At 41.9% G+C, this 15,068-nt stretch overlaps 1 protein-coding gene across 1 annotated transcript; it reads left to right on the top strand.

Annotated features, from left to right (window-relative positions):
* Positions 1-8,922: 8,922 nt before the first annotated feature.
* On the top strand, positions 8,923-10,683 carry LOC134466473 (uncharacterized). Its single transcript, XM_063220371.1, has 2 exons — positions 8,923-9,645; positions 10,027-10,683. Exons 1-2 carry the CDS (start codon positions 9,082-9,084, stop codon positions 10,498-10,500), a joined length of 1,038 nt encoding a protein of 345 aa, XP_063076441.1. The 5' UTR covers positions 8,923-9,081; the 3' UTR covers positions 10,501-10,683.
* The last annotated feature ends 4,385 nt before the right edge of the window (positions 10,684-15,068 follow it).

Below are 15,068 nucleotides of genomic sequence, written 5' to 3'. Positions count from 1 at the left end.
GTACAGAATTTTATATTGACACCATGGAGAGCAAAAGAGAACATGTCTTGAGATCGGTGTTGGGATTCCTACAGGGACAGTATTTGGACCATACAATCTATGATTTGCAAAGGAATTGGATAGGCGATTTGATGATTTGATGGACCTAATTCGGAGAGTGCTCTCGAGAGGCAACTGGTGGGTAAGTCATGTTTAGCTTACTACTTGTTATAGCACCGCCGAGTGCCTCAATGTTCAATGCGGTGATGGCAAATTATGTTGTCGTAAAGTTACCGACGGTGCTTTTGTTGTGCGCAGCGCTGTTGTTTGTAGAAAAGAAAGGTGAGAGAGGTGTTTAATGTGCTGTAATCAAGGACGTCTTATTGGCTGTTGTTGTGGTCATTGCGGGATAAAGTCATTCGTGGCAGATGGACTGGCGCTAGCAGCCGAGGCCCACTCAATGCTTTGATGGTTTCCTCAGTATTACGCAATATTTCCTGGCTGTCATCACAGGGCGCGTGTGACAACAAGCAGGGTCGAGAAAGACAGCGCATTTGTTGTTGTTTAAGTTATTATTCTCTTCTTTCGTGCAGAGGGCTGGGCTGATGGGGATCTGGACTAGGCCTACGGGAAACTCTTACTAGTTTGTGACGCTTGTCTGTTAGGCTACAAAAGGTCTCCGGTTTTGTGGTGATGGACTTGCACTGGAATGGTTGATAGCCGATATCTGAGCGCATATCCGAGGTTTTAGACTGTGACCTCTTGCATCGTGCACATCTCAAACCAGTTTGGGATTTTTTTTTGTGGAGCAAGCTTGTGTCCCTTTTACTTACACGTTTCACTTGCTGCAAACCTCATCATGGCCTATTAAATAGAGCTAGGCAAGAACTGAAATCCATGCCTATCGACACCTCTTATTATGCTGACGTCACCTGCGCTAATCTGTATTGTGCTTCCCCAATCAAAATTTCCACCCACCGCTACTGTCACTGCTGGTTTTATTTATAAAACCAAAACACTTTCTTATGACACTGTATCACAAACGCACATTTCACTTGCTACTTTTTGTGACGGAGTCATATTAACAGTTAATTTGTAGCAGTTTGTTGTCGTGCGCAGAAACACCTCTTGTGATGTGCGCCTACTTAGCTCTGACAGGAGGCAAGCTAAGAGATGATTGGCTCTGGCTGTGTGACCGAACTGCTGCTGCACGCAATGATGGTCAACATGAAGATGTGAATTGTTGTCATAATAGTTAGCAGACGGGGTTACAAACCCTGTCGTGCCACACAAGTGACAAGTTAAAATGCCAAATAAAAACCTGTAGGCTAGGCCTTCTTTGTAATTATTATTAGTAGTAGTAGGGCCTATTATTACTACTACTAAATTAAGGCCTTTATGTAATGACAGCCAGCCAGCCGACACACATGTTCTAACCAACGAACTGACCAAATAAGATGCGTCACTGACGTCACTGATTTCAGATGTTGGTATGCGCAATTGGGAGGGAAAGTGGAAAACAGCGATCCTAGCGGTTACGTTCCAAACACCAGGGTGATCCTATTGAAACTCCCATAGACGAGTTTAAAAAAAAAATCCCACAAAGATATGACTAGGAACTATAACACCAGACACATTTTTCAGCGTACACAATAGGATGAACTACTACCTGTGAAAATCTTAAGTCATTTTTTGCCCTTTTAAGAAAAATAGAAATTGTGCCAATCTGGTCGGAAACGGACTACAGCTCCCAGCATGCTGTGCTTCGCGCCTGGTTGACAACACAGAGAAACAAATGAACGCGAATGAACGCAAATTCTTCGCATATCTTCACATTCTTGTAATCCTGTGAGTTCCACATTGTCTTCTTATTAAACATATATACACGCGATCATTTTGGTTTGGTTTTAACTTCTCTAGTAGATATGATGGCTTCTGTGGTGACGAGTAACCACCTCTCTGGCTCATGTTTGGCTATGCTAATTTGGCTATGCTAATTACATGGAGTAAACACGTCACACATGCCAGTCAGTGTAGTTCTGTATTAGCTTTTTAAAGAATATTTAAATCAGTTCAGATCAGTGAAAAACCGAGCATTTTACCACCTGATTCGATAAAACGGGCCAACTTGCCTACAATATGACTGCCACTACTTCTACTTCGTCGTCAGGGCAGAGATGTAATTTTTCAAAGAAAAAACCCAGTCATTTGTTGCAGGGGCTTGGAACGTTGCCAGCAGGGGGCGATGAGATTACTTTCCCTCCCAATGATGTCTGTGCGCGAGGAGCTGCCCACCCACCCGGTACAACCCCATCTCCTTTCCCACTCTGACAACACACACACCACACACACAAACATGCATGCGCGCGCACACGCACACACACCAAACAGGGTAAAGAAGAGGGAGGGATACCCTAACAGATAGAAGAACAGAGAGAGAGAGAGAGAGAGAGAGAGAGAGAGAGAGAGAGAGAGAGAGAGAGAGAGAGAGAGAGAGAGAGAGGGAGGGAGAGAGTTGAGGAAAAAGTGATAGAGTGAGGGGGTGTGTGTGTGTGTGGGGGGGGGGGGTAGTGGCAGAATGAGCCACACATCGGAGTCTCAGACTCAGTCTAGATAGACTACATAACCTTTGGACTGCCATTCTCTGAGAGCTTGCTCTGAATGATGAAGGAAAGAGGACCAGAGAGGGAGGGCTTCTTCCAATAAATAAGGACCACTTTTCAATAAACTGCCGTTTTCTGAGCCGAAGGACTGAGGAGGACTAAGCTAAAAACAATCACAACGTCGTCAAAAGCCTTCAAATATCTTCTATTACTTTCCATAAGTGACAAATAAAGATCAAGCCTAATTTTTTGTGTGTTTACCACGACTGGTATGACAGTTAGGGCCCCTATGGAGGACAGATTTGGTCGGGGCACTAGGCAATTGCCTAGGTTTGCCTAATGGAAAGTCCGCCTGTGGCTGATAGACGCCCTCAAATCAAAGTAATCGAGCAGAGTCAGCAAGTCTCCAAAATAAGGTAAATCTCCAGCCGTTGTCCTGGGGCCACATAACAGAAACTTCCTAAGTCTGAAATCCTATCTTATCTTGAGATAGGAATGGATTTAGGAATTTCGCTATAACAGAAGGAGGTTTCCTAACTTAACTTAGGAAGAAATCCTATCTTATCTTAAGATAGGAATATAGCCATTCCAGAAGCATCCTAAGTTAGGAATATCTTAACTTAGGATGCCTAAGTTAGGAGACCATACACCCTGTCCTAAACTCAGGATACCACTGTTACTGGTGTTTTTTTGCATTATGCACAATGTCAGCAACATGGGGCATCACACCAAAACACCTAGAGCAGTGATGCCTGGGTTAATGGTAGGTTTTTTTTTTCAAGAGAGAAAAAAATGGCACTGGTACGGTTACCACAGTAGCTTCCCAAACAGGCAGGCTACAATTCCATAGTTGCCTGATGTAGGCCTACATAATTTTACCATTTGAAGCCTGTTATTGTTTTATCCATGCAATTTACCTTTATTTAGACATTCAAAAAGAAAATAGTTTGAAAGCCAAACACATTTCCTATTAACAAGTGTAGCCGTTGAATTAGGCCTAGGCCTACTTTGACCATGGGGTTTGCACATCAAAGACTGATTTTGCAACATCCAACAAAAAAGCAACTGACTTCACGTAGCCTACGTGCTGATGTTGTGACAGGCTTATGAGCACAACATGCGCTCCCTCGCCAAAGTCTCCTCTCAGGAGTTGAACAGGACAAGTTACGAGGTCTACTGATGAATTTATAGACCACACAAAACTAACCCATTTGTCCTCAGAAAGTTAAGTGTAGATATTATGCTAAACAGGGTTTAGCATTTCTAGGTTGCGTAGCGTTGTTCAAAAGTTAGCCTATTTGATGAAACGATTCCTCTCGCTCTTCCTCGTCCTCTGTCAGTGCAGTCACACAGGCAGGCTCACCTTGCTCTCCCTCCCTCAATTCCCATCTTCCCGCTGTCATTCAAACTATGTTTCTATGATCAATAAAATGTCTTTAGTTCACTACACGGAGGCATCCCAGAATGATGACTGTTGTTGTTTAGGCTGACAGTCGATGTGACTTGTTTCGTCGCCCGTTTCATTGATTTGAATAAGCTACTTGATCATGGGAATTTGCGCATTGTTAAAACAGCATTCAGGTGGCGGATTTGCGATGGGAACTGCTGAAACTGACAACACGGCTATGAGGAAATGTTTGAGGATTCTTAGCTACAAATGTAGCCTACATGAATGATGGAAATTAACGCCCTCCTTAATATTCACTGTATTTTTTCGTCCGTAATTATTATTAATTAGGCTATTGCGTTCTCCCCCCAACACGTAGCCTAGGCTACAACTGGCTGGCTGCCCGCCGCTTCAAAAGTGAAGTCGTTACATTCTATCAATCTCGTGCACATTCGAAATGGCAGAAACAGACACGACCAATCGAAAAAATCAGTATGATAGAGGAGTTAGGAATTCCTAATTTAAGATAGGATGGGGGGGCAAAAATAAGATAAGAAACGGCTAGGGATTTAGGAATTCGTTCTGTAATAGGAAGTTAGGATTTTTCCTATCTTACTGTTCCTATCTTAAGTTAGGATGAGCATTTAGGATTTTTTCTGTTATGTGGCCCCTGGTATTCCCCCATTATCACGGGAAAAGGGGTGTTCAATAAATTGATGTAGGCCTACAAACACTGTTAAGCTGACAGTTTCTGTTTCTGAGTCAGTAACCTTTCTTTCTAAATATAAATGTGTATACCCAGTCAGAGTATCATCCTATCTCATCCTGGTCGGTCCTGTCCTGTCTTACACTATCCTAAGTGGAACTACACAGTCTTCCTATGCTGACTGCATTTCCCAAAATCTCTTAAGTAGTAGGCCTACTTAAGCCTAAGTACCACTTAAGTATGAGGGGCCACCTAGGCCAGTGGTTCTTAACCTGGGGTGCGGGCACCCCCTGGGGGTGCGCCAGAGATTCCAGGGGGTGCACAGAATTTTGTTTGTGTAGAGGTGGTGACCGAAATTATACTTGCAAACATTATAATTAGGGCAAATTAAGTCCAAATTAAACAAATTTTGGTTCCCATTTAAAGTCATTCAGGTACTGATTCATGTCTCAAGCGAGATCATTGTAATTAATCACTCATTTATCATTTTTTAGTGCAGTGTTTCCCAACCACTGTGCCGCGGCACACTAGTGTGCCGTGAGAGATCGTCAGGTGTGCCGTGGAAAATTCTTGTTTTCAATAAAAAAAAGAAAAAAAAGAATTCATTATTAGGCTCAGCAAATAATGCGTATATGTCATAGTTGTAGTAGTGTCTGCTGGTGACTGGCGTCCTAATCATGTAATAATTCCTTATCACTAGGTGGCAGCAGGTAGCGAATTGCATTGTAGTAGCTGTTAAAAAAGGCAAATGCCGTGCCGTGAGCGCGAGTCAATACAAAGACATTTCATTTGGATTTAGGACCACCGGTACTTGTACGTGGGATGCGGCACCGATTCCATTGTACTTGGTATGTAAACGAAACACCCTTCACAAAACAAGAGTGCAGGCTATATTGTTGGCCTGCGTAAGCAAACAGAGAACCAAGCAACATTTATGAGGGAAAAGGGTAAACGAGAGAACCTTAAAGCTAGCTACCACGTAGCTGAACTTGTAGCTAAATCAAAAAAGTCACAAAGTGGCAGAGACGCTATTACCTGCCTGCAAAACCATTGTAAATGAGATGCTTGGACCTGAAACGGTTAAAGAAATAGCCAAAGTCCCACTCTCAAATAACACAATTTCCAGACATTGATGACATGTCTGCTGACATCGAAAGTGTGGTTTTGGAAAAGATCCGTATCCGTGAGAAAATTGCGTTGCATCTTAGGCTGATATTAGTGGACATGCGCAACTCCTGGCCAATGTGCGTTTTGTGGATGGGGACGCAATCAGAGAAAACGTTCTATTTTGCAAGGCATTGAACAGAGATTGATATTAAACATTCTCATATTGTAACAGTGGATTCTTGGCTGGCTCAAAAAAGTTGGGAAATACTGTTTTAGTGCATATACACATGTAGAAGTTTGTGTTGGGGGTGCGCGGCTTGTCTTCAGCACAGGTAAGGGGGTGCGCTAAGAAAAAAGGTTAAGAACCACTGACCTAGGCAACATAACATCGGTAAAAGTTTACGCATACAATAATTTAATAGGCTTACATACAATATTTTTTTCTTGTACATGCAATAAAAAAGGGCAATAAGTGCATGTGTGAGCTAAAATAGTGTATAAACTTTTAGTAATGATGTGAGGCCTATTTCTGATGTATTGCCTAATGGGCCCCTCATACTTAAGCACTACCACTTAGGCTTAAGTACGTAAGAGTTTTTGGGAAACGCAACCCTGGTCGGCTAGGTCTTGATGTTATGAAGCGACTGTATATTACGATCGCTTCCAGATTAATCTTTGTTAGGACTATTATTACTATGTATGTGTGTGTGTAGAGTAGAGTAGAGCAACTTTATTGAACCCCGTGGTGTGGGTGTGTGTGTGTGTGTATGTGTGTGTGTGTGTGTGTGTGTGTGTGTGTGTGTGTGTGTGTGTGTGTGTGTGTGTGTGTGTGTGTGTGTGTGGGCATGTGTGTGCACTTTCTCACGTGAAACCCAGACAATTGGCGCCGTACAGCAGTGAATGTTGGAATGTGTATGTCGTGTGTATGTGCATGTGTATTTTGCTTTATACTAAGAAGCTGGTTCAGGAGTAAACCAAGTCAAGTTTAAGAGATAAATCATCCAATAGAAGATCCCTGGAGTCTCCAAGCTCTTCTATTAGATGATTTACCTCTTAAAAGATAGAGGAAACCAACCAAACCACCTTGGGCCCGATACACATCAATGATGCCCAAAGGAAAGAAGATATGCAAGGACATGAAAAAGAGGGTATAGTGACAGCCCATCAGTCTGGGGCCATGACCATCTCCAAAAGATTCCAGCTCCATCCATCAGTTGTAAGATTGATTATTTACAAATGTAATGCCTTCAATATAAGGTAAGGTAAGATAAGGTAAGGTAACTTTAATTGTACCCAAAGGTAGATTTGGTTGCAGGCAAAAGTAGCAAAAGCTTACACAGACAACAAAGTACTGACACACACAAAAAACTTGCACCAACAGCCCAATACTAATAACAGTGACAAAGGACAATAACAAAACAATATGTCATCAACTCTACCTAGAAGTGGGTGTCCATAAAAACCATCACTCACAGCCACCAGAGAAATATTGAATCTGGTAAAGGCCAACCCACACATCACATCTACAGAGTTGCAGACCTCTTTATGGCAGCATCTGGAACAAATGTGCATGGGTCTAAACACATTGCAATTGAATAGACATCTGCATTCTGAGGGTTGCTAGAAGGACGCCTCAGGATGCTCTCAATACAAGACAAAGCTGACCATTTTAACGTTGTCAGAGAGCGCTAGGACAAACCAAAGGGCTTCTGGGAGTCCATTCTCTGGACACATTAGTTCAAAGTAGAGCTATTTGGTCACAATTAAAACAGCCAAGTTTGGAGAAAGGTTTACTGCAAGTGACGAAGAGAACCTCTTCCAAAAAGTTAGGCATGTTGGTGGAAATGTGAAGGTCTGGGGCAGCCTCTCTGGTTCTGGAACTGGGTGACTGTATCATCCGAGAAACCATGAATTTAACATGATCATATCCCTCCAGTGCTTAGGTCATTGCTTCTAGTGAATTTTACAATTCAGTTTAAAACTTCTCATTGTCTATAAGTCACTGTCTAGGCCCATATAGCCTATTGCAGATACGGTATGGTAGAGGTGCCAAACTAGGCCTGGGGGCCAAATTTGGCCCTTGGCTCGTAATGTCATTTCACTTCACTTTTAAATATCATGTCAAATGCATATCAAGGGTTTGGAGCCAGAGGGGCGTAAGTGACATTTGACCAACTTTACAGAAGACCCAAAATAAAATTTTGACCATTATTTAATCAACTATATTTATTTATCTCACATCATCGCCATGAACATACTTAAATGAGGCAGTCATCAATTGAAAATATGATGTCATATTGACAAATTGAACACATTCTCAAATATTGAAAATTGCTAAAAATATATATATATATATATATATATATATATATATATATATATATATATATATATATATATATATATATATATATAGCCAAAAATGTAGGATCCGCTTTTTGGGCACCAAACCTTTCAAATGTTTAGAGAGGGAAAAGGACGTAGGTCTATCTGGTCATCCTTGGTTAAAAACAATGTGATTAATAAGTAATGATTTCTTTCTTTTATTTCAAATACTGTTTGCAACAAAGACATTCTGATGTGTCAGTCTCTCCACTTCTCAGTAAATGCAATGTACCCTGGCAATTTCCTTCCTGTAGGACAACACAATTCAATGCTGACCCCTGTTTTCGCATCCGTACTCAATTCTCCTTTATGGCTTCACATTCATGTTTTTAATTTCAAACACTTGACCAGTTTAACATGCACTGTTCTTACACGCAGTTCAATTACATTTCTCTAGTTTGCATGCACTTCACTTTAGCATAGGCCTAATGGAGATAGGCTACGCCCTTTTGCCTCTAACACCGATGGCCACTTCTGAGTTAGGTCTTTGTTGTTGATTTTTTGTTTTATAGGTTGAGTTCTGATATGTCTTTTTGATATAGTTAGATAGAGCTCATCAAGACCTTTAATTTGATATATAGGACTCATTTTCGCCAAAAATGACACTTACGATATTATGATGTGTTTGACGATATAGTACGTGCATGCACACTTTCAGTCCATTTTTAGCGCGTTTGGCTAGGGACAGGGTTCGATTTTGGCCCACTGTGAATTTGATTCCATACGTTTGTCAGCTTACCTTTTATGATGCGAGTACTCCAAGAGCATTATGCCGTCACTGCGCATTATATAAAGTTCCACAAGCAAGGTTAACTTCAGAATCATTTCAGAGAAGAACACGTTTGACATTGCGGATACTTATCAACAGATACAGAGCGTTTGATTTGTGTAGTGCGAGTGCCAGGCTTTTCGTCATGAATCGCCTGAGTTACTCGGTAGTAGCGGCGATGAGCATTCCAGAGTGGGATGAAGCGGAGGCCGTTGCTAAAGCTTTGGCTAAGGAGTCTGATGAGAAAGAGCAGAAGTTGATGGCCACCATGCAATCTCTCATTCAAGACATCTCCAAAGTGGAGGACGGACTCGAAGCTGACCGGAAGGCCTGGGAAATAACCAAGAAAGAACTTTTCCGCACAATAGAGGCAGCAAGAGAGGATGAGATACAAAAGTGCAAATGTGAGAAGGGTATTCCTGCCATGGAGATCAACGCAGAGGCAGTGATGATAAAGGAGGAGGAAGAAATGATCGCGCGCCTGAAAAACGAGAACGCACTCATTCAAGCAGAACTGGACAAGTTGGATGATGAGGACCATGTTGTAGCCAAAGAGAGAGAGCAGAGCATGAGGGACTTCTACATGCAAGAGAGGATCTGTGACCACAGGTTCAACAGAGCTGTGAATGGGTTCCTCGGATCAGCTGCAGTCAAACAGGCATTGCTGAAGCGTGTGACGTCCCCAAACCTGGCAGATCTTTTAAAGAAGGTAGATGAATAGCCTGAGTACACCAATTTCTTTCCCTTCGCAATGGTAATTTACTGTTTTCATTTTTTTTTTTTTTTTTTTTTTACCTCATTCATCTTTAAATTTATTTACTTTTTTCTTGCTCTGATGTTATTTCTGTGTCATATTTTCTACGCGTATTGACTTTTATTTACTAATGCACCTTTTATCTTGTATTGCTGACTTTTGTTTCTTTCTACTGTTTGACTGGGCTACTTGTTTCTGTAGTTTTTTCAACAGTCTGTTTTTAAATTCTGTACTGTAAAGTGTCCTTGGGTACCTTGAAAGGTGCCACAAATAAAATATATTATTATTATTAACAGGTAGCCTAATAAATACATATTCTGTGTCTGTGTCATTCAGGAGGCTTGTGAGGAGCCAGAGGAGGAGGATCCAAGGCTTCGATTCCTCAGGGAGAAATTTGAGGCAAAAGAAAGAGAGCTTCTTGATGAAATGACCCTACAGGAGAACTTCATAAGGGCCTTTCACCTGAGTGATACGAGAGCTCTGGAGAGGAAGATGGTCAAACAACTGGAAGAGATCAAAGCCAAAGAGTTGGAAAGAGAGGAGAAGAGGAGAAGAGAGGAGGAAAAGAGGATGAAAAAAGAGCGGTTGAAGGAGTTGGAGGCGATGGAGAAGAGGTGGAAAGAGGCACAGAAGAAGAGTAAGAAGGAGGAAGAGCAGAGACAAAAAGAGGAAGAGAAGAGGAAAAGAGAGGAGGAGAAGAGGAAAAGAGAGGAGGAGAGGGCTCAGCGTAGAGCTCAGTCAGGGCCAAGCATATGGAGACGATTCATCACATTCATCTCCGAGCAGATAGACATCCTTGTCTCCGAGTGAATCACCAGACACCAACAACGCAAAATTATTCATTCAACTTGACTGGATTTCAACAATTCACCAGTGCAATTCACCTTGACTTCCATAACCCAAATCAACCAATTCAACTTGACTGGACTTGAATATGCCAAATCAACCAATTTCATCTGATTTTAGTAAACTGCAATTGAAGTTTCCAGATAAATAAGTTTCCCTGTTTCTATTATTTATATATTTATTAATCTATATTTACCTAACTATTATTAGCCTATTATTAATGGTATTATAGTAGTCATCTGAGATTGACATAAATATTCACAGCTCTACCTTCACACACACACACACACACACACACACACACACACACACACACACACACACACACACACACACACACACACACACACACACACACACACACACACAGAGCGGCTACATGTCACACGACTGTCATTTTCACATATCACACACACACACACACACACACACACACACACACACACACACACACACACACAGACACACAGAGCGGCTACATGTCACACAACTGACATTTTCACCTATCATTTATACAGTATGCCGTACAGACGTATGGTACGTCGAATATGTAGTAGTTTCATAGTACTGTAGTTGCTTCAAGAAATATTTACAGTTTTTTTATGCTGTTATCTTACATCACATTCAGATTCAAGATTTCTTTTTTCGGTCTTCTTGCGCTGGCGCAATTGGCAGTGAAATTAATGTTGCGCCTGCTCTCTTCTGTGTAACAATAATACGATAATTTAGATAAGATAAGATAAACTTTTACTGCCTGTTTGCACAGAAATTTGTCTTGCATGACACTTCTCCACCATCCACATGTAAACCCACATTAAAGTCACACAAGACACAATATGGCCTATAGAGTCTAGTCATCTAGGTCCATAAGCTGATTAGGGCAGCACAGTCCAATAAAATTGAAAACGATACTAATTAAGTTACTAAGTTAAGTTACTAAAAAGAAGTTACTAAAGTTACCAAAACATGTAATTAGTTACTAATTAAGTTACTAAAATTATTTTACAAAAAAATGTATACTGTTCTCTCATTTTGTTAAGCAATGCTATAGAACGGGGGAGAAAAGAGTGTTTATATTTAATTTTAATAATAAATGACTCAAAAGTCAGGTCAGGTGCAATGTGGAGCAACTAGATTAGGGTTCAGTGCGTGGCTTGCTGAAGGGCACTTCAACTTCAGTCATTGATAAAACAGCAGAAGAGCAATACACCTACTGTACAGAGATTAAGGTTGGCATCCTCCCTTTCTTTCTGTATCTAGACCGTTGCAAAGATACTAGGCCTATATGTCCCAGGTGCATAGCAGCTTTAGGGACATTTTTAGGGACTTCTTTCTTTGTTTTTTTAATTTATTTATTTATTTTAATGACCCTATAGTTACCCCATAATTTATTATGATAAGATAGTGAAGAGTGACACTAGTAAGTTGTAGAGAGATGGGGTAGGATTGGCATATGATACGTGCTGGAATCGAACCCGGGTCCCCACAGGTGTACTGAATGGTGTGGGTGCATTAGTGTAGTGCAGTGTTTCCCAACCAGGGGTACGTGTACCACTAGGGGTACGTGTACCACTAGGGGTACGTGTACCACTAGGGGTACGCGAACACATTGCAGGGGGTACTTGGAAACATGTAATTTTATCAAATACATGTAGCTTAGTTACATTGGGATAGAGAAAGCGGTACAGAACTTGACTTAGGGGGTACTCATGGCACAACGAAAAGGCTTGGAGGTACACAAGACAAAAAAGGTTGGGAAATACAGGTGTAGTGCACCACGTTCCCTCATGCATGAAAAAGAAAGAGAATCAGGCCCTGCCGTGGCTTAACGGTAAGCTACTACGCAGGCAACCCAGGTTCGATTCCAGCCCGGGTCATTTGCCGAACCTTCCCCGTCTCTCTCTCTCCCCACTCATTTCCTGTCCCTCTGTAACGGTCCTGTCACAATAAAAGCATAAAAAGCCCCAAAAATGTCTTTCTTTCTTTCTTTCTTTTTTTTTTTTTTAAGAAAAATATGGAGAATCTGCTTGATAACCTAACGATAAGTCCCCTGGAAGCATATTTTAATGTTGTCAACTCAATAGTGTTACTATAAGAACACAAAAAGAACAGCTTCCTCTGCAGCAGGGATGTCAAACATAAGGTCTGCCATAAAAAAATGTCAAAAGTAAAATAAATCTCTAGTTCATTATAGAGTTGCTGCACGTGTCTGAGATTTCAGGTTCTCTGTCCCGGAGAACAAATCTGCCATTTTTGTTCGCCATTTACAGACGATGCTCCTAATATGCCTGCTGATATCCACCACCAGATGATTGACTGTGTGATTCCAATATGTAGCCGACATTTGCAACATTGTGCAATTACCTTAGTGTCTTGCCCACTTGAGATAAAATTGGCTGTATGTGGCCCCTGGACTGAGATGGATTTGACAGCCCTGTTCTGCAGCATGAAATGGCTATGTTTTAAAAGTGCCCACTTGGTGGCAGCAAAGCTCCTTTGGTGTATGACTGCTTTCAGATCATTATTATAGGTAGGATGTATGTATTGTAAACAATTTAAAAAAATAATGCTAATAAGAATTTGCCCGAGTCTACTGCAATTATTGCATTTGTGTCACTTGGATTTGAAAGACTTGGTGATATCTGACCACTTGTCCTCCATAGGTTTGCTAAATTGCAAGCATATGGCATAGAACCTGCACAGCAGAGTAAGGATGTATAACATTTAGATTTTACAGTTAACACATTCATACATTCACACTTTTCATAACCATAAAGCAGTGCATATATGATGTATTAATACATTCATTAGCCTATTGAGTGTCATATGTATAGTTCAGCTATGTAGACAACGCACTGATTCTTTGTTTGAGGATCGCTCGCTTGCAAGAGGCCTATCTCATGCAATACAGGACAAAGTATTGATTTTATATCAAATAGTTCAACAGTGTCTTTCATTCTAAAAGTATTTCATTATTGTATTACGGTATTTTGAGACGGGGCAGCTCCTCTTAGTTATTGCCTACGAGATTTTTATGTTGGCCTTATCAGACAATGAAGCATGGACACTGGGACCATAGGGTTACTGTGGTCAACTAGAGAATAAGAAAGCTCAAAAGCTACCAGAAGACAGGCACACAAAGTCTGTATACCTTTGTCCATGGAAACACAGACAAGATTGTCATTATTTGTCCTGTATCATACATTTATTATGTTAAATCCACGAAACTAATGAGGGACAGCCAGAAATCCTTTACTGCTTTATTTAGTTTTGCTTAGAGGAGATTTACAGGTAGGGATGGCTTTAGTAGAACTGTATCTAGCTATCTGTCAACATAACACCTTTCCAAAACACCGATGTCTATCAGGTCTTGCTGTAAACACACAGGCCTAGCTGGATTTCATAGGCCTTCAGTCCTTTCCACACTATTGTCTATACCGGCCCAATGTATGAAAGCCAGATTATTTGACCATGTACGTCCTGCAAAAGACCATGACTGCAGACAATAATATACAGAAGAATGTGCTTCACATGCAAGTCTGGTAGGATACTCACATAGAACAAAAAAAAGATGAGTTCTTCTGCAGTCGTGACTAGACAGCATCACCCCATCCATCCATGGAGAGCTGTAGCAGGAGGAGGCTGAGGTGCAGACAGCCTGCCACTACACAGCAACCTGCACCAGGGCTGGGCTGGCAATCTGGCATACCGGGCATTTCCCGGTAGGCCCTGCACCCTCGTAGGCCCCCAATTATTATTATAATATATCTTTTTAAACATTTCTGAAAATAGGGGCCCACAAGGGTGCAGGGCCGACCAGTGAGTCAGTTCTACACTGCTAATTTTGAGGGGGCCCTTTATGCCAAAAGTGCCCGGGCCCGATTTCTCCCCCAGTTCAGCCCCTGCCCTGCACTGTTTCTGACTGCTCCCCACTACTGGAGTACACACCATGGAGCACATGAGCACACACCGGACAATCTCATGAAAGCCTGCGGCTGATTTAAAATTCTCCTTCTTCGGAGCACACAAGTGTATTTGATATGCACAGTGCAAGAGATGGAGAGCAAGAGAGAGAGAGAGAGAGAGAGAGAGAGAGAGAGAGAGAGAGAGAGAGAGAGAGAGAGAGAGAGAGAGAGAGAGAGAGAGAGAGAGAGAGAGAGATTAAGAAAATGTCTCGACCCAATAAAAAAACCTCTCCCCTTCTATTCTTCTCCTCGGGGATCTCTTCCTTACACGCACCGCATTAGTTTTAGCACGTCGCGCTTTTCACAAATTCTGCGGGGCCGTATAGCCGCACCCGTTTGAAGCGCAGTGTGCTGTGAATAACGAGCGGGGCTGGGGAGCAAGGGAGGGCCTGGGAGGGTCTGCAAGAGACATGGTCGAGTCGAGTGTGTGAAGTGAAACCCTGCCTGGGGGAATTACTTTTACATTCGGCACGTTTAGCAGCACAGGGGAGAGGAGGAGAGGAGAAAGGAGGAGCGGGGTGGAGAGGAGGAGAGGAGAGGAGAGGATGGCTGACAATGTCATGCTCT

The sequence above is a fragment of the Engraulis encrasicolus genome, chromosome 16 (genome assembly GCF_034702125.1).
Source record: "Engraulis encrasicolus isolate BLACKSEA-1 chromosome 16, IST_EnEncr_1.0, whole genome shotgun sequence".
NCBI classification, from domain to species: domain Eukaryota; kingdom Metazoa; phylum Chordata; class Actinopteri; order Clupeiformes; family Engraulidae; genus Engraulis; species Engraulis encrasicolus.
The sequence above is the reverse complement of the archived record's forward strand: the minus strand, read 5'-3'. Positions and strand labels throughout refer to the sequence as shown.

Bases quoted from the DNA above. Each gene is read 5' to 3' on its own strand.
- LOC134466473 (XM_063220371.1), top strand. From the start codon at position 9,082: ATGAATCGCCTGAGTTACTCGGTAGTAGCGGCGATGAGCATTCCAGAG. The intron at 9,646-10,026 runs GTAGATGAATAG...TGTGTCATTCAG, and splicing joins TGGCAGATCTTTTAAAGAAG to GAGGCTTGTGAGGAGCCAGA.